This window comes from Sturnus vulgaris, unplaced genomic scaffold (assembly GCF_052056855.1).
Source record: "Sturnus vulgaris isolate bStuVul1 unplaced genomic scaffold, bStuVul1.hap1 Scaffold_155, whole genome shotgun sequence".
Classification (NCBI taxonomy): domain Eukaryota; kingdom Metazoa; phylum Chordata; class Aves; order Passeriformes; family Sturnidae; genus Sturnus; species Sturnus vulgaris.
In genome coordinates, this window is record NW_028276072.1 from 572,923 (window position 1) to 598,273 (window position 25,351).

Consider the following 25,351-nt stretch of genomic DNA (forward strand, 5'->3'; position numbering starts at 1 on the left):
CTGGAAGTGGCTGATGGAAGAGACTGGAGGGATGCTCCAAACCCTGGGGCACCTTCTCACACTGGCCATGTCACCAAGGCCACAGACCAAGCTCCTCAGTGCTGCACCTGCCTGTCTGAGATCCCTGCCAGGGGACTGGCACAGCAGCACACACCTGCTGGAACATGTCCTGGCCCTGCAGAGTCACACAGCTCAGCTGACAGGAGTGGGTTTTATCTCCTGGGCACTCAGCTTAATTCTTTGGGGCTTCAGAGTGTCACAATGTTCTCCTTGTTTCTGCAGTGTCACAATGGCCCCTTGCTGCCATGAGGTCCTGCAGGGTCACAATGGCCCTTTGGTTCCCCACAGTGTCACAATGGTCTCCATGATTCCATGGGGCCTTGCAATGCCACAATGGTCTCCATGGATCCACGGTGCCCTGCAGGATCACAACGGCCCTTGGGCTGCACCAGGCCCTGGAATGCAACAATGGCCTCTTGGTTCCACACAGCCCTGCTGCTTCACACCGGCCCCTTGGCACCATGCAGCCCAGCAGGGCCACAGTGATGTCCTTGGTTCCATGAGATCCCACAATATCAAAATGGTCCCTTGCTACCATACAGCCCAGCAGTGCCACAACAATGTCCGTGGTTCCACAGGGTCCCCACAGTGTCACAATGGCTCTTTCATTTCAGAAGGCCCCAAAGTGTCACAATGGTCTCCACGGTTCCATGGGGCCTTACAGTTTCACCATGGTCTCCACAGGAAGGAATCCATGAATCCCCCGTGTTTCATGGCCTCATGAACTGCAGCCACCAGAGGCCAAGGCCAGCCGGACCTGTCTGTCCTGGCAGCTTTTGTCTGGCAGAAACCCTTGTGGATAGGAATTCTGGAGGAAAAGCACCAATTTTGGCCACGGGTGCCTGTGCAGGAGGGATGGTTCTTTTCCTTAGGAAGGAGAGCATGGAGCCCCAGTCTTTGAAGACAGGTGAGACCCAGCCCTAAGGAAGCCAAGGGCAGCCAGAATGTTGGAAATGGCAGCTTTTGTTTGGGAGCAATCACAGATATTGAGAATTTTGGAGAGGGAAATCTCATTTTGGCAATGGGTTCCTGGATGAGAAGGACAGTTCTTTTCCATTGGAAAGAAAAGCTCAGGGTTTCAGGGGCACATTAGAAGAGACCCTCAACCTGCCAAGGGCAGTTGGATCAGTCAAGCCAAGCCAATCAGACTTGTTCCTTGTTCCCTTGTTTCCATGAGCCCTTGCAGTGTCACAGGGGTCTCCTTGGTGCCACAGTATCCCAATAGACCCTTGCTTCCATGGGGACTCACAGTGTCAGAAGGGTCTCCTTGGTTCCATGAGGTCCTGCAGAGCCCCTTGATTCAACGAGGCCTCAAAGTGTCATCATGGCATCCAGGATTCCATAAAGTCCCACAATGTCACAATGGACCTTTGTTTCCATGGGGTCCTGCACTGTTCCATGAATCCTCAGTTCCATGGGGCCCTGTAGTGTCACAATGCACTCCTTGGTTCCATGGTGCCACACAGTGACACAATCACCCCTTGGCCCCACAAGACCCCATAGTGTCACAATGGTTCCTTGCTTCCATGAGGCCTTGTAGTGTCACAATGGACTCCTTGGTTCAACAGGGCTGCAAAGTGTCACAGTGGCCCCTTGGTTCAGTGAGTCCTGTGATGCCTTAAGATTTTAGCCTTTATATTTTTCAAATTCAGTACTGCAATAGTGCATGACTCTAAACTTCATACAAAATGCTTGTTAACTGTATTCATATTTTGGTCAAACAAAACAATTCATCTAGGCCTGAAACTCAAGGACACCCTACAGCCTCAGACTCTGAAAAGTGTAAACAAAAGTGAATTCAAGGGTGAGTAAACTGAGGTAATATGGCTTCATTACCTGAAGCTGTAATTGGAGGATTAACCTCTGATATGCAAATGGACCAAACTTGAATTTGCCTGAAAAACTCATCATCACAGTCCATCTTGAGTGTAGCCCCTGGGAGGCTTTTGACTGCCCAAGGTGAATCTATTGAAGGCCTTTAATAAATACACAGTTTATTCTCTTAACCTTGTCTAGCCTCTGTTCTAGGTAGCCACTCCAAGGCATCACCTGTAGTGTCACAATAGTCTCCATGATTCCATAAGGCCCTGCAGTGTCAAAACAGACCATTGATTCCATGAGATCCCACAGTGTCACAACAGACCACTGGTTTTACTGAGCCCCACAGTGTCACTATGGTCCCCTTGGCTCCACAAGGCTCTCAAGTGCCACAATGGCCCTTTGGTTTCACAAGGCCTCAAAGTGTCAAAATGGCCTCCATGGTTTCATGAGGCCATGCTGAGTGACAATGGACCTTTGTTTCCATGGTGCCCCATAGTGTCACAATGGTCTCCTTGGTTCCATGGTGTCAGAATGGACCCTTCATCCCATGCAGACCCACACTGTTCACTGTAGTGCCCTTGATTCCATGAGGCCCTGCCATGCTGAAATGGCCCCTTGGTTCCAGTGGCTCCCAAAGTGTCAGAATAGTCTCCATTGTTCCATGAGGCCCTGCAATGTCACTGTGGTCCCCTTGGTTCCACAGGGCCCCACAGTGTAACAATGGACTCGTGGTTCCATGAGGTTCCTCAGTCACAATGGTCTCCTTGGATCCACAGTGTCACAGTGGCCCCTTGGCTCCATGTGGCCATGCTGTGTCACAATGGCTCATGGCTCCATGACACCACACAGTTTAATGACAGACCCTTGGTTCCACAAGGCCTTGGAGTGTCACAATGGACCCACGGTTCCATGAGCTTCCGTAGTCTCACCACGGTCTCCTGGGAATCTGAATTGTCACAATGGACAACTGGTTCCATGGGACCCTGCTGTGTCACAGTAAACCTTTAGTGCCATGGGGTTCTGGAGTGTCACAATGGTTTCCTGTGTTCAACAAGGCCCTGGAGTGTCACAATGGCTGCTTGGTTCCATGAGCTTCCGAGGTGTCACCATGGTCTCCTTGTTTCTGCAATGTCATAGTGGACCCTTGGTTCTATAAGGTTCTTAAATGTCACTGGTCTCCTTGGTTCCATGTGGCCCTGCTGTGTCACCACAGCCCCTTGGTTCCAGGAGTTTCTGGGCTGTCAACAGTGGTTCCTTTGTTCCAATGAGGCACCGCTGTGTCACACTGGACCCTGGGTTCCATGAAGTTCTTCAGTGTCACAGTGGCCCCATGGATCCATGAGGTCCCACAGTGTCACCATGGTCTCCTTGGATCTGCATTGTCACAATGGAACATTGATTCCATGTGGCCTCGCTGTGTCATAATGGTTTCCTTGATCCCATAATTCCCCTCAGTGTCACAATGGAGCCCTGTTTTTGTGAGGCTCTGAACTGTCACAATTGTCTCCTTGGTTCCCTGAGCACACCAAAGCTTTGCATAAACATTGAGCAGCACCTGCTTAACACACCTGGGAACATCTGTCTGCATTCAAACATGGGGTTAAAGGTGAGAATGGCACCAGCAGCTTCCACCTGCAACAAAGATCCAGGGAAAGAACAGAGACATAAAATTCAGCTGAAAGACTCAGAGAATTCTGCTTACAAAGATCATTTTTGCTCACACTGGCCCTTGTAGAAATGTGACATCATTCCAGGCAGCCTGGACTGAGCATGTGGTTCCTCAGTGGGGTTTGTTGTTCAGGAAACCTGCTCAGGCTTTTCCATTCTGTCCTCACAAACAGGAAAACTTCTCCTGGGCCTGTGTGCAGGCAGAGCCCTGAGGAGAGCAGGTGGGACATGGTGCAATGGGCAGGGACACCCATCTGCAGAGCTCAGGGGACAAGGTTCTGGTGCAGGGCACAGGGATGTCAGTCCCAGGTGGGCAATGTCAGACATGGTGAGGTTGGGGGTGAGGAGCAGGTTGTCCAAACAGGGTCAGCCTGCAAGGGGTTCATTCTTCTGCATGCCCAGACCTCCTAAGGAGACATTCAGCATCAAGATCACATGGGAAATCCTTCAAACCCGTCTCCTTCTCTAAACTGAAAAATAAGAACATGCTCGATAACAAAAAGAAAAAGTCATGAGTTGCACATCAAAATCTTCCTCCAAACTGGCTCCAAGCAGATGCACAAGGCCTGGAGATATGAAGACAATTGAAGGAAGACAAAGAGCTCCTGAGGGCTTTCTATATTTTAATGAGCCTCTCTGTGGATTTGGGGCTGACTCCAGGAGCCTCAGGCACTGAGAGAAGGTTGAAGAAGCTGCTCCAGGAGTCAGAAGCAAAACTCCAAGTCCCTTGGAGCATCACTGGCCCCACTGAGGGCAGGGAGTGCCAAAGGCTCCCCAGGGACCGGTGAGAGCAGATCCTTGACGCCAGGATTGCAGGAGCCCGAGGCTGTGAGCAGGGAACTGCAATGCTGAGCAAGGCCTGGGCTGGCTGGAGGAAGCAGAAAGGCCAAGGCCTGAGCCCAGGCCTGGCCCAGCAGGGCCTGTCCCTCACAGGTGGCTCGGGGCTGTTCCTGGGGCAGTGGGATGGCAGGGGCAGCAAGGACAAATGTCATCAAGCTGTGTGACACTGCAGATGCTCATGGAACCAAGGGCCAGTGTGACACAGCAGGGCCTGATGGAAACAAGAGGCCATGGTGAGCCTGGGGGGCTGTAACACCCCAGGACACTGAAATGCTGGGGGTGACCAAAGCTTCCTTTACTTGAGTTTGGTACAAAGGAGGAACCCCAGCCAGATATTCTCAAGAGGTCAAATGACATAAGAATTTTGCTGGCAAAGTATAGAAAATCAAGGAACTTTGGAAAAGGATTTAATAAAACATCCTAGTCAACATAAAACACTTATCATAGAAGTACCTTCATTAACTTTTCCCATTTTACCTTAGAAACATTTAAACACTTAAGATGTTGAGGTACCCAAAACTGTTCCATATAAAGAGCATTAGAAGGAGAGGAAAGAGAGAGACAAAAGGACAGAAGCTCTATAGACAGACACACACATGGCTCCCAGCTCCTAGGGTTCCAGTGTGGGTGAGACACAGACCCCAGGAGAAGGCAGGGTATGGACCATGGGTTGAGCTCCTGCTCTGTGTTTTAAGCCCCTGGGCCCTCGTGGGCCTCCCCCAGGTGGGACTTGTGATTGCTGGGGCAATCAGAGCCTGGGTCAGCACCACCCCACTGTGTGACTGACTGACAGCTCATCCCCAGGTGTCTGGGACATTGATCTCATCCAGCCTCTGACAGTGACCATGGTGACACTGCTGAACCTCATGGAACCATGGGTCAGTTGTGACAAGGACAGCAGCAGATCCAAAGACACCATGGAGACACTCTGGAACCTCGTGGAACCAAAGAGACCATGGTGACACTCTGGTGACTCATGGAATCAGGGGGACCATTGTGAAAATCAAGATCCCTATGGAACCAAGGGTCAAGGATGAAGTTGTGGGGCTCATAGAACCAAGGAGCCATTGTGACACTGAAACAGAGGGAATTAAAATTAAAATTAAAGAGTTAAGTTTAAAACTACAGGTGGATGCTTTAACTAGAAGGGCGCTGAAAAGATGCTATGAATGCTTAACATTCACTTTTGCAAGAACAGGAGGACAGAGCAAGGCTACAAGATAAGATAGAGGGCAAGAATGCACAATCAAGATGGAAGAGTGAGGCCCCTTCCAGATAAGGGGGATGTCTTAGACCACTGATCCAGAAAAATCTGGTGTATGATCTGGAAAGTGACCAAAGACTAATATGCATGCTCAAAGAAGGCGAGGTGAAAAGTTCAGCTGAGAGGAAGACTGTTTGCTTCATCCCAAGGACCCCCAGATGACCACCAGAGTGACCAACAAGGAGCAGTGTGCAGTCTCAAAGAGGCGTGGAGCTAATTTTAATATGAAGCAGGGGTGGTTAGGAAATGAATATGTATTTGGAGTATTGTGCAATCCTAGTTTGTAGAGAATAAAAAGAGAGGTGCAGGTTGCTGAAGGTGTGCATGTTTTTGGAGGAGCTATCCCCCATGCACCTCAGTGCTGAGTAAAATACATATCTATAACTTACTTTGTGGATTATAAAGATTTTCTGTGCATCATTGGGAGACCTCACTGCCCCCCTGAGATTTTGGATGCCCCCTTTGCTCTCCCCAGAGCTGGAGCTTGTGCAGAACGCCGTCTTCACTGACCCGACAGACCAAAGTGCCTGGGTGTACCTGTGCTGCATCCTCTCCCAAGGTAACTCAGGGCTCCCCCCCACCCCTGGGGCCCTCACCTGGAGTTTTGGGGTGTGCCCCGAATGTTGGGGTGCCCCACGACAGCCCATCCCCACAGAGGGTCATCTGTGTCCACGTTGACCAAGAGGATCAAGGGTGGCCATCATTTTCTCCCAGCCTGTCAAGTACTCACCTGAGTACCCCCAAAATCATGTGGGTGCCCCAAAAATCAGCTGGGTACACCTGGTACCCCTGAAAATCACCTGGTTACCACCAAAAATCACCTGGATGCACCTGGATCCTCCCAAAAATCACCTGACTACCCTCACATATCACCTGGATACATATGGATCTCCCTAAAAATCAGCTGGGTACACCTGGGTATCCCTGAAAATCACCTGGTTACCCTCCAGAATCACCTGACTACATCTGGGTACACCCCGAATCACCTGGGTACCAACAAAAATCACCTGAATACACCTGGATCACCCCAAAAATCACTTGGATACACCTGGGTACTTCTTGGACACCTTGGTCACCCAAAACCCCTGGGCCCCCCCTCAGACTGGTGTCCCTAAGTCATCATTGCCCTGACAAGGTAGACTTTGTGCCCTTAAATCCACATTGACTCTACAGGGTAGATTTTGTCCCTAAATTCCCATTGACTTCAATAGGGTAGGCCTGGTATCCTGTTTATCCATATTCATCTTTACTAATCACTCCTCGTGGTCCCACTTATGCCTCAGTGCTCCCAGTAACCCCATTGCTCCCCCTTAGCCACTCTCAGTGCTCCCAGTTTAACCAGCAACCCCTGCCAGTCAAGCCCTGTTAATGGCTAGACCTGGTATCCCTCAATCCCCTTGGACTTCAAAGTGCAGACCTGATGTCCCCAAATTTTTGGTGCTAAAAATCCCAGTTTTGGCCTTGGAATTCCCAGATTTTGGGCTGAACAAGGAGATTTTTGGGTTTACCTGGAGGCACAGGTCCAGCATGAGCCTCAGATGTGGGATCAGGGATTTGGGATTGGCTTCCATGAATTCATCCAGGACTTCCAGAGCATCAGCACTGCAATCCTGGAACAGAAATTCCCAGAATTCAGCCCAAGATTTCCCCCAAACCTACACAAATTTTCCCCATTTTAACCCCAAATTTCTGCAAAATCTCTACTGACTATAATGGGTAGACCTGGTTTCCCTAAATCCTTATTGACTTCAATGTGGTAGACTTGATGTCCCTAAATTCCTATTAATTTTTTATAGAGTATACCTGGTTTTGCTATATCCCCATTGATTTTGAGATGTAGACCAGATGTCCAAAAAATCCTCCTTGGGAGATTAATGTTACAAAAGATGGGGCAACCAAGAGACAATAAAAAAGATGGCTTATTGCTTTATTACATCAGTCTCATAAAAGGGTGAGACATTACAGGTGTTACATCCAACACCATCATATCAGAAGCCACCTCATTCTTAGTTACAATGACTTATGTTAGTTTTTTAGCCAATTAAATACTTCTATGAACTTTGCTAGAGTCTTTCTACACCAATCATGAATTGCTTTGCTTCCCATGGCTTTGCCACGATGTGTCATTTTTCAACCAATTATATAACACTTCACAAACCTACAGTGATATATCTTAAGATTCTAGCGTTATAGAAGGTTCTGTTGCTAAGCTTTTCACTGCTCTAATTCTCCAAGCCACCTCCAAGGTCTGAGGTCAAACCTTGGATCCATCTCAATCTCTGAGCCTGCACAAGGCCCTGAGAGCTCTCTGTGCCTGCATTTCCCACACCACCTGTCATCTCTGCCTCCAATTTCCTGCTCACACTGGAACCTGGGGACACTTTCTCTGTCATGTCCCTCAGTGGGACACATGAATGGCATCAGAAACTGGAGTTCGATTATGACTGAATTCTTGAGAGGTTTCCTAAAAGCCACAGTTCTGCCTTGATTTCCCTCTGGTTCAGTGCAGTTCATTAGGAAGGTTTTCAACTCGAGTTATGGAGAAATATGCCAAAGAGCTTCTTAGAAATATCCATTCCCATTTTGAAGCGTTTATTTTATTACTGTTCTCTTTAGAGCAGAGGTGATTGCAGCATTCTGTGATTGATATTGGTCCAGGGTCTCTCCTCAGGAGGTCTGGCCTGCTCACAGAAGCTGTGCCTTGAGGTCTGACCCAATGTGCACAACCTTGCTCCACATTGCCCAACCCCATCCTGTCTGTCCTCACTCACCTGGGACCCGCTTTGCTTTGAGAACTGGCTGCACTCAGGCAAGCATGGATTTTCTTCCTTTTCTTTTTCTGTAGCAAGATAAAACTCCTGAGTTTCCCCATTACAAACAGACACCGTCCTGAAGTGTGTGCCAAGCCTAAGCTGCCACACAGGAGGCTTCTCTTCCCAAGGCAGACATATGCAAGGAATGTTTTAGTCCTTTGGACTCCCTTGGTTCTCTGAGGCCTTGTTGTGTCACCATGGACTCTTGGTTCTGTGAGGTTCTGTAGTGTCACAATGGATGTTTGGTTCCATGTGCCCCACAGTGTCACAGGGGTCTCCTTTTCCCTGTGGCACCCAGCAGCAAAAACCACTGCTGGGGCCAAATGCCTGGGAAGAAGGAGAAGGGGACATTTGGAGTGATGGTTTTTGTCTTCCCAGGGCACAGTGACGTGGGCTGGGGCCCTGCTGTCCTGGAGATGGCTGAACACCAGCCTGCCCATGGAAGGGCTGAGAGACAACAACCTCTGTGCATGGAACTACAACAGCAGAGAGCTCAGGCTGAAGGCTGGGTTTAACAGACTGTCACCAGCACAGGAACCATCAATGTGAGAGGAAAGATGTGTGCTCATGTCTTTACAAATCATTTGGTGGGTGAAGGGATGGGTGTTGAGGTGTTTGAAATGGGTTGTAACATTTCTACTGACTTTGGGCAGCAGGTTTGTTACCGGGCCCAGCCAGCTTGGCTCCTGACACAGACAATGGTTTTCACTGGTTTGTACTGGTTTTTACCTATTTTCCTGGTTTGTAGTGGTACATACTGGTTTTTGCTGGTCTATACTGGTTTGTACTGGTTTACAACTGGTTTGCACTACACTGTTGTTTACTGGTTTTACCACTTACACTGGTCCATACTGGTCCATACTGGTTTATACAGGTTTCAGGGTGCCATCAGAGCTGTCGTTTATGGGGCAGTGCCTGGGGGTGAATCCCAAATCCTACGGGGTGTGGCACCACCAGGGCTGGGTGCTGGGCCGCGCTTGCAGCGCCCCCTGCTGGCTGGGAGGACCTGGTGGCCAACTGCGAGTTATACTGGGTTATACTGGTTTATATTGGGATGGGGTGCTGGGGGTCACTGGGTTATACTGGGTTATACTGGGTTATACTGGGTTATAGTGGTTTATACTGGAATGTGGTCCTGGGGGTTATACTGGGTTGTAGTGGTTTATACTGGGATATTCTGGATTTTACTGGGTTAAACTGGGGTTTACTGGGTTATACTGGAAGGGGGCTTGGGGATGCTTGGTACTCCACTGGGAGGAACTTCTGGGGATGCTGGCCTTACTGATTTATACTGGGATGGGGCCTGGGACCTACTGGGAGTGACTTCAGGTTGTGTTGCCCTTACTGGTTTATACTGGGAGCTGCTGCCTCAGGAGCTTGGGAGTGGCTCACAGTGCTTACTGGTTTATACTGGTGCCTTCCCAGTCCACACCTGGGAACTCTATTAGGCGCTTGTGGCCAGGCAGGACCTCAGGGCCAAGCTGGCCTTCACCAGGGCCTTGCTGAGCCACAGCTTCCCCAGATTCTTGGCCTGGCAACACTGCCTGGGGCTGCTGATGCCCACCAGGAACTACGGCAAGGGCACTGCCCCCTGGAAGGCTGAAGGAAGGTGAGGGATTCCCCAGAAAAACCCACACAATTTTGTGGAATCCCCAGAATTTTCCAGCCCCTCCCTCACCTAAAGTGGGAGCTCGTGGTTCTGTTGGGTTGAATGGGTAGATCTGGTGTTCCTAAAACTCCATTGACTTCAATGAGTAGAACTGGTTTCCCTAAATCCCCATTGACTTTAATGGGTAGACCTGAACTCCTGGATACCTGGGTGCCCCCACTGAGATATTGGGGTTTCCCCCACTTCCCCTCTGAGATTTTGGGGTGCCTCCTTTGCCCACCCCAGAGCTGGAGCTGCTGCAGAATACCATCTTCACCAACCCCATGCACCAAAGCACCTGGCTGTACCTGATCTGTATCCTCTCCTGAGGTAACTCAGGGCTACCTCTCATCCCTGATGTCCTCACCTGGAGTTTTGGGGTAGCCCCTGAATGTTGGGGTGCCCTGTGACAGCCCCGCAGCTGCCAAGGGTCATCTGTGTCCATGTTGACTGGGAGGACAGTGGCCATCATCTTCTCCTGGCCTGTCAGGGTGAGTCAGGGCACTTGGATGCACCAAAAACAACCTGGATATCCCTGAAAATTATCTGGGTACACGTGGATATTTCCCAAAATCAGCTGGATCCCCCCCAGCAATCACCTGGGTACCACCAAAAATCACCTGGATACACCTGGGTACCACTTGGATACCTGGATCACCAAAAATCCCTGGGGCCTCCCAAAACGAGTGTCTCAAACATCCTCATTGCTTTGATTGGGTAGACCTGGTGCCCCTAAACCCCATTGCCTTTAAAGGGTAGACCTGCTGTCCCTAAATTCCTATTGATTTCAATGGGTTTGACCTGGAGTCCTGTTTAATCTCCGTTTATCTCTACAAATCCCTCCCAGTGATCCCACTTTTGCTTCAGTGCTCTCAGTCACCCCCGTGTACCCCCTTAACCCTTCCCAGTGGTTCCAGTTTAAACAGTAACTCTTCCTAATCAAGCCCTATGAATGGGTAGACCTGGTGTCCCTAAAAATCCCTATTGATTTCACTGGGGTAGATCTGGTGTTCTTTAATCCCCTTTGACTTCAGTGGGCAGAGCTGATGTCCCAATATTTTTGGTGCTAAAGATCCCGGGTTTGGGCTCAAAATCACAGATTTAGGGCTGAAAATGGACATTTGTAGGCTTGTCTGAAGGCACAGCTCAAGCATGGACCGCATGTGAGGGATTAGGGATTCGGGATTGGCCTCCAGGAATTCATCCAGGACATCCAGAGCATCAGCACTACTATCCTGGAGCAGAAATTCCCAGAATTCAGCCCATGATTTCCCCCAAATTGACCCAAATTTCCCCATTTTAGGACCAAATTTCATCAAAATCCCCACTGACTTTAATGGATAAACCAAGTGTCCCTAAATCCCTATTGACTTTAATGGGATACACCTGGTGTCCATAAGCCCCTATTGATTCCATTAGTCATGTCTGATGTCAAAAAATGTGCATTGGAACATTGATATAGTAAGGGAGTGGGAACTGAGAGATGTTGTAAAAGATGGTTTATGGCCTCATGGTGTCAGTCTCATAGAAGGGTGAGACATTAAAGGTGTTACATCCAACACCATAATATCAGAAGCTGCCTCATTCTTAGTTACAATGCCTTATGTTAGCTTTTTATCCAATCAAATACTTCTGTGAAGTTTGCCGGCATCCTTTTACACCAATCATTAATTGCTTTCCTTCTCATGGCTTTTCAGAAATGCGTCATTTTTCAACCAATCCTATAACACTTCACAAACCTACATTGATATATCTTAAACTTCTAATTAACTTTATAACAGGTTCTATTGCTAAACTTTACAATCTTTTACTATCTTACTTAACATACTGCTTTGCTTACGTAAGGCATATTTCTGTTTGCTTAAAACGTATTTATATTTAAATTAAAAGCTCATATGCTTGTTTTATATCTATTCTACTTTTAATGCTCAGATTGTCCAAGATTTCTCCATGGTCTTAGGTCAAACCTTCGATCCTCTGTGAGCCTGTATGCACAAGGCCCTGAGAGCTCTCTGTGCCTGCATTTCCCACACCACCTGTCATCTCTGCCTCCAATTTCCTGCTCACACTGGAACCTGGGGACACTTTCTCAGTCGCAGCCCTCAGCAAGACCCATGAATGGTATCAGAAACTTTGGAGTTCGATTATGACTGAATTCTTGAGAAGTTTCCTAGAAAACAACGGTTCTGCCATGATTTCCCTCTGGTCTAGTCCAGATTATTGGGACCTTTTTCAACTCCAGTTATGGAGAAATATGCCAAAGAACTTAGAAATATCTATTCCTATTTTCAAGACTGTATTTTATTAATGTTCTCTTTAGAGCAGAGGTGATTGCAGCATTCTGTGATTGATATTTGTGAGAAATGGATTTGTAAAGGATTCTCAAAGCCTGACTGAAAGCTCACACACTCTTGTACATCTGCATGCAAACTCTGAGATAAGGTGTGCTGACTCAGAATGGCCCTGGAATAGAGAAGACATTGCTGAGAGAGAGATTGAACTAGAAACAAGTTTCAAACAATGGCCTTACAAAAAGATCAGATATTTTGGAGAATTAGAACTGTGAAAGATGCATTGTGGCAAGAGCACATGGGGTAGAATACTAGGTGGTTGGTGTTAGAATTATTAGCACCATTGTGTGGCAAAAGCTAATAGGCTGAAAGAATTTCTAGGGTATTGTAACCAGGAAATAACTTGGCTTCTGGTAGAATGGCATTGAGTTTTACATCTCTTATGTTTCACCCTTCAAGGAGACTGATAATGGAATAAAATCTTTTAAAACCTTTGTCAGTTTTCCTGTCTCTGTAGAGTTGAGATTTTCCAACAGTGCTGAGTCCCTGAACATCAGTCCCTGAAAGGGAGCTGAAGGAAAACTTCTCAAGAACTCAAAGTCATATTCAAACTCCAAAGTTTATTGAAGTTTTAATGGATTCCACTGAGGGATATGACTCGGAAAATGTCCCCTGATTCCTGTTAGAGCAGAACACTGGAGGCACTGATGACAGTTGAGGGCAAAGAAAGGAAAGGTGTCTGTGATGCTGAGCAAACCTGGATGTGTTTCAGGAATGCAAAGGGCCAAGGGCTGAGCCCCAGCCCCTGGCAAGGCAGATCCTGTCCCTCCCTCATTGCTCAGGGCTCTTCCCGGCCCACTGGGCTCTGGGCATGTGCAATGCCAAGGGCAGCACCATGGGGCGGCCCCTGCCAGGCTGCTGAGCAGGGACAAGGAGGCAATGAGGCCCCAGCACAGCAAGGCTCACTTGTCCCCTGCTGGCCTCAGGCCCAGGGCCAGCCTGCATGGCCCAAGTGCTGCAGGAGTTGGCTGTGTCAGGGCCTTTCAGCTGCTGCCCATCCCTGTGCCCTCTGCAGCCCAGGCTGTCCTACGGTGTCCATGCCCTGCGCCTCTGTCCCTGCAGGCTGTCGTCATCCCCCGGCTGCCCCACCTCGCTGGCCCCTTCCTTTGCTGACAGCTCTGCCTCCTGCCTGCCTCTGCCTGGACACACAGAGTTTGAGCTTCATACCAAAAGGGTTCAATCAAGTTTTACCGTGCCTGTGAACTTTTGGCATGGGAACAAGGCATGCAGAGGCTGATTTGTCAGCAAGGATGATTGGAAGAGAAGAAGAAGACATCTGGCTCAAGGCTGCAGTGATAGAAAAAACAAAGACTGAACCTTGGAACTTGGGGTGGTGTGGGACACATATTGAGAAAGTAAGAAAATTACAGCCTGAAAAATATTCCAGGCTGCAGCTTCTCAGCTCTGTTCCCAGCCAATAAGCTCAAGGCTAGGGAGAATTACTCCCACAGTGATAATTTGGTCAAAATAAAAAGGAATTAATAACAAGATAGAACACCTGCTGTGGTGCATGACCAGGCCCTGGGAATGGGGTGTCTTCTCTCTGAACCAATCACCTTTTCTCTACTCTTGGAGTTGCGAGTCGTGCTATAAAACCAAGTGTGCTTCTGAATAAACTTGTCTCTTTCTTCCTGTCATGAAAGACGACCATGTAGCTGTGGATCTTATTTCTGCTGCACTTAAAGGGTTAAAACCCCTTTCCACGGCTACAGGGCAGGTTTTATCTAAATAGGTAAATTGTAATACACATGTAGTGACTGACTATAAGCAACACACTTGTAGAATCACATGTCCATCTAAGGTTAGGAGTTATCTAACATTGGACCGGAGGCCTGAATAAAATGATGCCCTCTTCAACACCAAATTAGTTTTAAGGAGTCTTATTTTGATATTTTGGAGATTTGGTGACAGAGGGTCCTCACAGAACCAAGGTGTCAACTGTGACACTATGGCACCCCAAGGAACAAAGGGGCCTTTTGACACTGTGGGAGCTCATGGAACCAAAATCCATTTTGAAAGAGTGGGGCCACATGGAACCTATGGTCCCTTGTGACACTGCAGGTCCAAGGAGACCATTGTGGCACTGAGAAACCTCATGGAACCAAAAGTCCATTGTGACAGAGAAAAGCTTTATCGAGCCAAAGAGCAATTGTGACACTGTGGGGCCACATGGAACCAATGGTCCCTTGTTCTACTGCAGATCCAAGGAGGCCATGGTGACACTGTGAAACCTCCTGCAACCATGGGTGCATTGTGACACTGCAGGGCCCCCCAGAACCAAGGAGTTCATTGTGACACTGCAGAACCTCACAGAACCAAGGTGACCATGTTATACTACAGAACCTCATGGAACAAAGAGTCCATGGTGACATTGCAGAACTGTTGCTGAGAGTATGAAAGCTCATGGAACCTGAAGTTCATTGTGACCAAGGGGCCATTGTGACACTGAGGATCCAAGGAGACCATTGTGACACTGAGGACCCTCATGGAACCAAGGGTCCATTGTTACACTGTGGGGACTCATGGAACCAAAGGCCTATTATGACATTGCAGGCCCTCATGGAACAATGGAGACAGCTATGAAACAGAACCACAGAATGAGCGAGGTTGGAAAGGACCTGTGAGATCATCTAGTCCAACCTATGACCTAACATCACCTCACCAACTAAACCATGGCTCTGAGTGCCACGTCCAGTCTTTTTTTAAATGCCTCCATGGGTAGTGACTCCACCACTTCCCTGGGCAGGAGATTCCAGTGTCCAATCACTCTTTTAGTGAAGAATTTTTTTCCTGATGTCAAACATATCCTATCCTTGGCTCATCTTCAGACTTCAGACTCTCTTTGTGTCAGTGGTTGCCTGGGAGAGGAAACAGACCCTCATCTCACTACACCCTCTGTTCAGGTGGTTGTAGAGAGTCCCACTGGAGACCATTGTAGCCATTGGGGCCATTGTAGCACGGCAGGGCCTCATGGAATCAAGGGGACCACAGTGACAGTGTAAGGCTCTGTGGGACAAAGGTGCCATTCTGACACCATGGAAACAAGGAGAATTTTGTTACAGTACTTGACATCATGAAACCAAGGATGTCATTGTGACACAGCAGGGCCTAATGGAACCAAGGAAGCCATGATGACACTTTGAGGCCATGTGGAACCAAAGGACCATTGTGGTACTGCAGGGACTCATGGAATCAAGGGCACAAGAGTGACACTGAGCTCCAGGGAACCAAGAGGGCATCCTTACATTGAAGAACCAAGGATACCATAGTGACACCTTGGGGCTCCATGGAATGGAGGGGTCATTGTGACACTGTGGAGTCTCATGGAATCATGTAGGGACACATATTGAGAAAGCAAGAAAATTACAGCCTGAAAAATATTCCAGGCTGCAGCTTCTCAGCTCTGTTCCCAGCCAATAAGCTGGTCCAGCTCAACGCAAGGGAGAATTATTCCCACGGTGATAATTTGGTCAAAATAAAAAGGAATTAATAACAAGATAGAACACCTGCTGTGGTGCATGACCAGGCCCTGGCAATGGGGTGTCTTGTCTCTGAACCAATCACCTTTTCTCTACTCTTGGAATTGCGAGTCATGCTATAAAACCAAGTGTGTTTCTGAAGAAACTTGTCTCTTTCTTCCTGTCATGAAAGACGACCATGTAGCTGTGCATTTTATTTCTGCTGCAGTTAAAGAGTTAAAACCCCTTTCCACAGCTGCAGGGAGGTGCTGAAGGGTCGTGCACGGACGTTGGGGATCCTATCAGGACTTTTTGGGGAATTGATAGGGTGCCCCTCCCTGCCAAGCCTGGTGATCTAGGGGCTCAGTGTGTTGGGGAATTGGGGTCATTCAGAGTTTCTAGGGGACATCAGGGATACTGGGGTGACCTGGAGTGAATTGAGGGTCTGGTGGAGGTTCAGGATTCCCAGAGGTGGATGGGGAATCAAAGTCACTCCTCCGTTTTTCCTTTGCAGATGCCAGGAAACACCAGGAAAGGTGAGTGCAGGCTCTGACCATGATTTGTGTTTTCCCCAAACCTCCAGGACCTCCCATCCTCTTCCACACATCCCCTTATTCCCACGGAGCCCCCATGGTGGAGGATCCTCAGGCGACCAATGTGGAGCTGCGGGGCCACATGGGCAACCATGGGAACCCCGTGACATCTGTGACATTCTACAACAAAAGTTGTGACCCTCGGGGAAGTGGGAGGCACTGGAGTGATGGGAAGGCCCCATAGTGGGGGCAGAGATTGGGCAGCACCCAGGGCCCCTGGGCTGGGGGAAACTGAGCCCGCAGTGACCTCGGCTGGGGCTACTGAGAGCTGTGGGGGGAATTTGGAGGGTCTTGGTTGGACTCCAGGGGGATCACTGGGTGGGTTTTCAGGAATATTGGTGTGGCACTGGGAGCTCCTGGAGGGTTCAGGGAACTCTTGGAGGGTCATGCAAGGATGTTGGGGGATCTTTCTGGGGTCCTGGGGGACTTTGAGAGGTGCCCCTACCTGCCAGGCTTGGAGTTTTGTTGCTCAGAGGGTCGGGAGCACGGGGGGCAATGGGGGCACTGTGGTGGTGCAGAAGTTCTGAGGGATTCAGGGGTGATTGGAGTGTCCAGGGGCAATCAGGGGTGCAGTGGGGATCGGGGTGCAGTGGGAATTTTTGTATCCCATGGGTTGTTGGAGCTGTCAAGGTCCCAGGAAGGGTCAGGGGTCCCGGGGTCCCCATGGTCACTCCCTCCCCTTGTCCTTGCAGCTGCCAGGAAGCCCCAGCACAGGTGAGTGGGAGGCTTTGGCCAGGACTCCCCTTTCCCCCCCATCCCAGACTCCACCCAGAACCCCAGTTATCCCCATAGGACCCCCTGGAGGAGGGGGCAGTGATGGACCCCAATGCTGTGGGCACTGAGTGGGCAGAGGGAGAGTATGGGGGGGACACGTCACCCACGGGTGTCACCCCCACCCAGGTCTCCAACCCTGGAGTCTCTCTCAGGTCCCTGCCCAGCACATCCCCCAGGTGACCCACACAGAGCTGCTGGGACCCCAAGGACGACAGCAGGACCCCGGTGACATCTACAAGAACGTGCTGTGACACTGGGGGCACTGGGGGCACTGGGGGTTCCTTTCCTAGGGCACCCCCCCTTTGGCACCCCCCAGGCTCCCATGGGTGCCCACCCTGACCAGGAGGTGGCCACGAGTGGTGGGTCCCATCTGGGGCTGCACAGAGCTCCAGGTTCCAGTGCTCCCAGTGCTCCCAGTATCCCCAGGGGCTCCCCATTCCCTCCCCCAGTGCCAGGGGGCACAGGACCCTTGTCCCTCTCCTTGGGCACAAAATGCAGCTTTGGGATTAAACTGGGAGAAATGGTTTTTGTTTGTTCAGCTCTGCCTGCTCAGCTCGGGCCGAGGAGGGTCCGGGTCAGGCTGAGCAGATCCTTGTGGGATTTGCAGCAGTTTTGGGGCTCTCTCAGTGCCTTGGGCACAGGGACCAAATGATCAATTGCTGCATTTCCGGACTGGTTCCCTCGCAGCTGCCCCCGCAGGGGGGGTTTCCAGCCAGCCCTGCTCTGAAAACCATCAAAGGCCCTGGCAGAGCCACTGCTGGGGCTCACACCGGGTTTTGTGCTTCTTGCAGGGCTGAGCAAACCACAGCCACGCCTTTTTCCCCCACAGAATTCTCACCTTTGCAGCAGCTCGAGAACTGCGAGAATCAAAGCCAAGGGGGCAGGGGGAGCCTCAGGTCCTGGCTGCCACCTGGGGCTGGCCAGAGCAGGGCTGGGACAATGCCCATCCCTGTGCAGTGGAGAAGGTGAGAAGCTCCAGGAAACCTTCCTGGCAGCCACAAAATCTTGTGGGCAGATCTGGGGGGCATCTGACCCCCAAAATGTCTCCAATGCCGCCATAGTAGCCCAATATCCCAGGTAGAAGCAGCAGAGTCGTGTGTTTGTGCACAGGGATGGGTTAGCATCACAGCTGAATTTTGGGAACCCTGGTGGTAATTACAACAGCTCCTTAAGGGTCTGGAGCACCCAGAGCAGATCAGGGGCATTGGCCCAAGCAGCTCCACTTTTACCCCATTCATCCCTCCGAAGCCACTGCTCCTATCCCTGGCTGTCCCTGGAGCTGCAACTGAAGCTGCAGAGCCCTCGGGTCTGCGGTTCTGCTCTCAGACTCCTCCTCCTTCTCCTCCTCCTCCACCCGTGGCTGCTGTGTCAGGACCAGCAGTGGCCCAGGAAGACAAGGAGCTCCAAATGTGGTGTGGAGCCCCCTGAGGAGGCCTGGCATTGTCAGCAAGGAGCACCTGCTTTCCTCAACATCGCAGGGGAATTTAACATTCCCAAAGATGCTGTGCCTGGGCTGCAGGAGAAAAAGGGAGTGAAAGGCTGAGGGTTTTCAGGAAGTGTGGTGTAAAGCCAGGAGAGGTGCTGTTGAGCACCTGAGACCTGCCTGGGGTTGGGTGCTGCCTTCTTTCTGTTCAGCATCAGGGAGACCAATCGCAGGAGTTTAGCAGGGTGTGTGCCTGGCCCTGGGACACTGCTACACTTCCACTGGGCACTAGGAGCCAAGCTGCTGCCTTCGTCTGTCCTGCCCGGGCACTGCCGGGGATGGTGCCGGGACCGATTGGTGCCCCTGAGTTTGCAAAAGGAGCGATTTCCTCTCGTCCCTCCCGACGAGGCCGCCATGGCCCCTGAGGGGTTCGAGCGGCACCGGGGCGCCCCCTGCTGGCTGTGAGCGCTCCCTGCAACGCCCCCTGCTGGCCGGGAGTGCTCCCTGCAGCGCCCCCTGCTGGCTGTGAGTGCTCCCTGCAGCGCCCCCTGCTGGCTGTGATCGCTCCCTGCAGCGCCCCCTGCTGGCCGGGAGTGCTCCCTGCAGCGCCCCCTGCTGGCTGTGAGCGCTCCCTGCAGCGCCCCCTGCTGGCCGGGAGTGCTCCCTGCAGCGCCCCCTGCTGGCCGTGGTCATAACTGCACAAAGATGAACAAACTGCCCTGAGCGGGTTGGAAATTTCTTTTCTTGTGTTGCTGTTTGTTCTGTTCTGTTCTAGAACTTTCCTAGCAATGAACTGTTATTCATTTTCCTACATTTTTGCCTGGAAGCCCCATAAACTTCACACTTAAAAAAATTTGGAGGCATAGGTCCTCTTTCCAATCCAGGAGAGTTCCTGCTTTCTATGGCAGGTGTTTCTCTTTTAAATCATGACAGTTTCCAACTCCTGGGTTCCAGCGTGAATGGGGCAGGCACTTCAAGAGCAGACAAAGTCAGACTCTTGGCCACCTCTTGCTCTGCTTTTTAAGCCCTTGGGCCACCAAGGGCCCTCTGCCAAGGTGGGACTCCTGGTCCCTCAGGTAATCAGGAGCTGGGTTTGGCAGAGCATCACACTGTCCCCAGTGTGCTATGGCTGACAGACTGAATGACACACGGGGCCCTGTGCCACCAAAAGCAAGGCCTGACCCAGCCTTGCCACACACAGGTGTTCCAAAATATTTTGAGACATCAAACTTTTCCTATCCCTGACACCCCACCCTGTGCCATGGCCTGATCCCAGCTTCTCTGGAAAAGGGGGAGGGTCCAGAATCCCCCCAGGCCCTTTGGGACATCATCATGTGGGGAACACAGCACAGGAGGGGTTTGAGACAGGGCATAAGGGAATCCATAGCACTGGTTTTGAGTGGCAGCCCAAAATTGGAGAATCCCATTCCTAAAGCCCAACAGAGCTGAACAAAGAAACACCATCTCTGGCAGTTGAACCAAAAAGCTGCATTTTGGTGCCAGTAAGAGGGAAACGAGTCCTGTGTTCGCGTGGCACTGGGAGGAGAGATGTCGAGCCGTGGGTGTCCTGGGAGTGCTGAGAGGGGCATTGCAGAGGCACTGGGAGTACAGGGGTACTGGGAGAGAGAATGGGAACCACCTGGATCGACTGGGAGCAATGGAGAGGCACTGGGAGGGGAAAGAGGGAGCCCTTGGGGGTACTGGCAGCACAGTTTGGAGGGAATGGAGAAGTCTCTGAGGGTACTGGGGGCACTTGGATGTGGAATGGGGAGCCACTGGTGATACTGGAAGGGGGAGTGGGGAAATCCTTGTGGGTTCTGGGGTCATGTGGAGCTCTGGATGCCCTGTGCTGCCTCACACTTGTGCCCACCTACCCGTGAATGTTGGGCACCCACGGGAACAGTGCAGGGGACACACATGTGTGGCTGCCCATGGGTGAGGTCCCCCAGTGCCCCCAGTGCCCCCAGAGCCCCCCAGTGCCCAGCCATGCCCCGAGTGTCACAGCGCACTCCTGTAGATGTCCCCTCATTCCCGCAGTCGCCCATGGGTTGCTGGCAGCTCCACATAGGTCACCTGGGGATCCTGGAGTGTGGTGGGACGGGGGGACGCTGCAAGAGACACAGGCTGTGGCATCTGGGCGGGGGGACACTCATGGGTGACGTGTCCCTCTGCATGTGCCCCAGCCCGGACTCACCCCCCGTCTGCTTGGTGATCATGACGTGGGTGTACAGCACCTCCCCCTCCTCTGGGAGGGCTGGGGGCTCCGGGGGCGCCCTGAGGGAATCAAGGGGATGTGTGGGAGGGAATGGGAAGTCTTGGGGGTTGGGGTCAAAGACGAGAGTGTGGTTTGAGCCCCCTACTCACCTTTCCTGCTGCTTCCTGGCAGCTGCAAAGGAAAGAGGGGAGGGATAACTGTGGGGTCCCCAGGGTCCTGACCCTTCTCAGCAATCCTGAAATCCGACTACACCCTCAATATCCTCCAGGACCCCTGAGCATCCCTGATGCCCTCCAGAACCCCTGCTCTGTTCTCTGGACCCCCAGAGCCCCCTGAAGCTCAAGCCTGCCAGGTATGGGGTAGCCTCCACATTCCCCCAGGATCACTGAAAGAACCCCCAAAATCCCTGCAAGTCCCTCCAACACCACCCCAAATCCTTCAGGACCCTGACCAAAGGTCCTGAGCCATCATTGCCAAGTCAGAGGCTCTGGGTGCCACCCCATCACCCCAACAGGCAGGTGGTCCCCCAGCTCCCCAGGGTCCCCATGGTCCCCATTGTCACCCACCCATGTTGTTCCACCGATGCCAGCGCACAGCTACACCCACGAGCAGGACCAGGAAGAGGAGGGACCCGCCAATGCCTGCGGCCACTGCTGGGGACAGAAGGGACAAATCGGGGTCACCTGTCACTCCAGGGGTCCTGCAATCCCAATGACCCCGTGTGATCCCACCTCTGTTCCAGTGTCCAGTGGTTCCCTGTGGTGTCACCTCCAGGGCCAGCTCTGGGCTGAGTGCCTGGAACACGCCGTGCCCGTCCTGTCCCAGCTGGTTGGTGGCCACACACTGGTAGGTGCCCGAATGTCCCACATCGATGTCCCCAAGATCCAGGAGGGGACCCCGGCCCACTTCCTGCCCATCGTGCAGCCAGGTGAAGGTGACAGGGCCTGAGCCCACCTGCACTGAGCAGTTCAGGGTCACAGAGTCACCTGCATGCACCTGGAGTGCCGGGGGACCAGGGGCGATGGTGGCATTGGCCACGGGCACTGCGGGGACACAGACAGGGCTGAGGCCGGGGACAGGTTCTGGCACCTGGTGAGGGGGGATGAGGGAGTCTGCATGGTGACTCCTGGATACAGAGGGTCTCCTTCACCCAGGACGGTGACCCCATGGTGCTGGGGGTCATCATGAGGTGTGGGAGGAGAGCATGTGATGGATGAGGAGTGGGGGATGAAGATGAGATGAGGGTGAGGGGAAGGTGGGATGAGGGATGCCGTGTCCAAGGGTGGGGATGGCTGTCACCTGGTGGGGGGCACAGAATGGCGTGGGTGGGATGTGATGGGTGCCATGAGGAGCATCAATGGGGGCATCACCCCAATGCCAAGGGTCTCAGTGCCCTGGGAGGGTCACGCTCAGTAGGGTGAATGTGACATGATGTGCAGTGGGGAATGTGACAGCTGGGCTTAGGGATGCATGGCTTGGATGTCCTGGGTGGGGATCCCTGGAGCCAGAGGGTCCCTGTTCGCTGGTCTGTGACACCAGGGCTGGCACTGTGAGCTGGGCTGGGGCTGGTGTGGGGGGGATGAGGTGGAATTTGGGATGTGTGGAATTGGGGATGCTGTGGGTGGGGTCACCCCCAGCCCAAGGGTTCCACTCACCCACGACAGTGACGTTCAGAGTGGGGCTCTCAGCCACGCTGTCCCTGTTGCTGGCCCGGCACTTGTAGTGGCCACTGTCATTGTCCCCAACGTGCCGCAGCTCCAGGCGGGGACCGGTGCCCAGTGGTGCCTGCGAACCCTCCCGGAGCCAGGAGAAGGACAGGGGACCTGTCCCCATGGCCACTGCGCAGCTCAGCACCAGGTGGTCCCCCAGTGCCACCTGTCCCCCGGGGGGCTGCACCGACAGGGACACACCAGAGAGCGGGACCCCTGTGGGGAGGACACAGGAGGGACTGGGGACATGGGACGAGTGGGGGACAGCAGGGAGCAGTGAGGGCCTCATGGAGAGGGAGGATCAGAGAGGGCTGGGGGGATCCCAGTGAGGAAGAAGGGGGCACAGAGACGGAGTGAGGCTTGGAAAGGGGTGGAAGGATGGGAGATTCAGCGAGGGGACACATGGAGAGGGTTGAAGGGAACCACAGGGAACGGTTTAGGGACCCAGACAGGGATGGAGGGACCTGTGGACAATTGAAGGGCCTCAGAGAGGGAGAGAGGAACCCAGGGATGGGTAAGGGGATCTGGGAGGGATGCAATGGGCAATGGGGGGACCCAGGGAGAGAGCTGGGAAGGAGGGGGGGCTCGCAGAGGATTGAGCAGGGATGGGAGATCTGGGAGGGCGGTGGGGGCTCCCCGTGCCCATCCCCGCACTCACTGCGCACCGTGACGCCGAGCCGGGTGCTGCTCTTCCGCACGGCCCCCCCCTCGGAGAGCACCTCGCACCTGTAATTCCCCGAGTGGGAGACCCCCACGGCGGGCACCAGGAGCTGCGGGGAGCCCTGCGGGCCCTGCAGCATCTGCTCGTCCCGGTAAAAGCTGTACAGGAGGGGGGCTCGGGGCCGCAGGGGGCTGGGGGTGCTGAGGCAGCTGAGATTGAGGGGGGACCCCTCGGTGAGCTGGGAGGGACCCTTCAGCACCGGCACCGGGAAGAGCTCTGGGAAGGAGATGCGGGTGGCGACTGTGACTCTGATTGCACTGAGAAGTGGCTTTGGGGGTGTCAGGATATCGGAGTTCCAGCCGTGGGAGTGCTCACCGTGCACTGTCACTGTCACCGGTGGTGACAGTGTCAATCCTGAGGCCACCAAGCCCCCGCAGCCGTAGCGGCCGCTGTTGTGCAGCTTCAGGGGGGACAGGGACAGCTTGGCGCCCCTGAGGGACCCCCCTAGATCCTTCCCGTCCTTGTAAAATCGCACCCTGGTGACACGGTTGTCCTGCCAGCCCCGGCAGCGCAGTGTCACCGTGTCCCCCTCCAGCAGCGCCCGTGCTGGCACCTGCAGCACCAGCGGGTCTGTGGGACAGGAGGGTCCCGTGTCACTGAGGAGCCCGAGACAGGTCCAAAGTGGGTGCCCACGGCACCGGGGACATCTGGCTGGAGTGTCCACTGCGCGGGAGGGTCCCAGGGACACCAGGAGCAGCCCCGTGGCACAGCTGTCACCACGGGAGTCCCAACACACTGGGGTGCACTGGGATGCACTGGGATGCACTGGGATGTCCCTGTGTGCAGGGGACAGGCTCTCGCCTGTCACACGAGGGTTGTGAGGCCACCCACGGAGTGGAGTCCACCCAGAGTTATCAGGGAGCCACCCTGAGCATTTCAGATCCCCCCTCACCATTTGACACCATGACGGGGGGGCTGAGCCCACTGCCGGGTCTCTGACACTGGTAGGTGCCACTCTCGGTGACAGGGAAGCGGTCACGTCCCTTCTGCCCCCAGCGCCGCCCGTCCTTGTACCAGGTGGTGGCACGGGCGGTCCCCGAGGCCTGGCAGGTCAGTGTCACCTGGTCCCTCAGCACCGCCGGCGTCCAGGGGGGCTCCACCAGGAGCTGGGGGGTCTGGGCACCTGCGGGGGACAGGGGACACCAGCCTGCCAGGGCCACCAAGGGGCTGGGGACAGCGGGGTGGGGGAATGGCATCCCCCGAGGACTCACCAGCGAGGCTGAGGGTCTGGGCTGGAAGGGAGAAGGGACAGGGCAAGGTGGAATTGGCTCCGTGGGGACAGGGTGTGAGGCTGTCCCCGAGCTGTCCCCGTGGGGACACGGCTTCTTGTGGGAAAATGCCCGGGCACGGTCCCCAACAGGTCTGGAGAGGCTCCCAGGGGACAGCTCTGTGTCACACGTCCGGGTGGCACGGACGCCTCGGGGACAGGGACACCACGGCCAGCCCGTGCTGGCACAGCTCACCCCCGCCAGCCCCACGGCCACATCCCCGTGGTGCTTCTCCCCTTGTCCCTGTCCCCACAGCTGCCCCAGCCCCGTGGAGCCAAACCTGACATCCCTGTCCCCTGAAACTCTGTCCCCCATCCCTGTCGCCACATCCCTCTCCCACATCCCAGTTCCCCTTTTCCTGTTCCCAGGGCCACCCCAAAACCCCGGTCACACTGAGGAGCCACTGGCTCTGTCCCCCACTGGCTGTGCTGGCCTTGGGGACCTCAGGGGACCCCGCAGCCCCCCTGTGCCCCCTCCCCACCCCTCTCTGCCTCACCAGGGCCCGTCCCCAGGGTCATCAGGCCCGTGCCCGGGGCACTCACCCCACAGGAGCAGAGCCACCTTCCCGGCCATCCCGGTGTCCCCGGCCATGGGCACTGGCTGTCACTCACTGCTGTGGCTGTCCCCTGTCCCCTGGCTGGCGGCTCTTCGGATGAAGGGACAGGAAGCGAGGTCAGCTCTCGTCCCCATGTGTAGGTGGCCCTCGGTGGGGGCAGGGTGGGACA

General features: G+C 53.3%; 1 protein-coding gene across 1 annotated transcript; it reads right to left on the reverse strand.

The window, feature by feature from the left end:
- Nucleotides 1-15,312: 15,312 nt before the first annotated feature.
- On the reverse strand, nt 15,313-25,144 carry LOC148219308 (Fc receptor-like protein 4). Its single transcript, XM_088157718.1, has 7 exons — nt 25,123-25,144; nt 24,251-24,481; nt 23,674-23,928; nt 23,296-23,574; nt 22,584-22,853; nt 16,962-17,039; nt 15,313-15,323 (listed from the first exon to the last, which is right to left on the reverse strand). The coding sequence occupies exons 1-7, from the start codon at nt 25,142-25,144 to the stop codon at nt 15,313-15,315; spliced, it is 1,146 nt and encodes a 381-aa protein (XP_088013844.1).
- Nucleotides 25,145-25,351: the final 207 nt, after the last annotated feature.

Coding starts and splice junctions, on each gene's coding strand:
- LOC148219308 (XM_088157718.1), bottom strand. CDS start 25,144: ATGACCCTGGGGACGGGCCCTG. Junction 23,929..24,250: donor CCCCGTCATGGTGTCAAATG/GTGAGGGGGGAT, acceptor CCTGTCCCACAG/ACCCGCTGGTGCTGCAGGTG. Junction 23,575..23,673: donor GGTGACAGTGACAGTGCACG/GTGAGCACTCCC, acceptor TCTCCTTCCCAG/AGCTCTTCCCGGTGCCGGTG.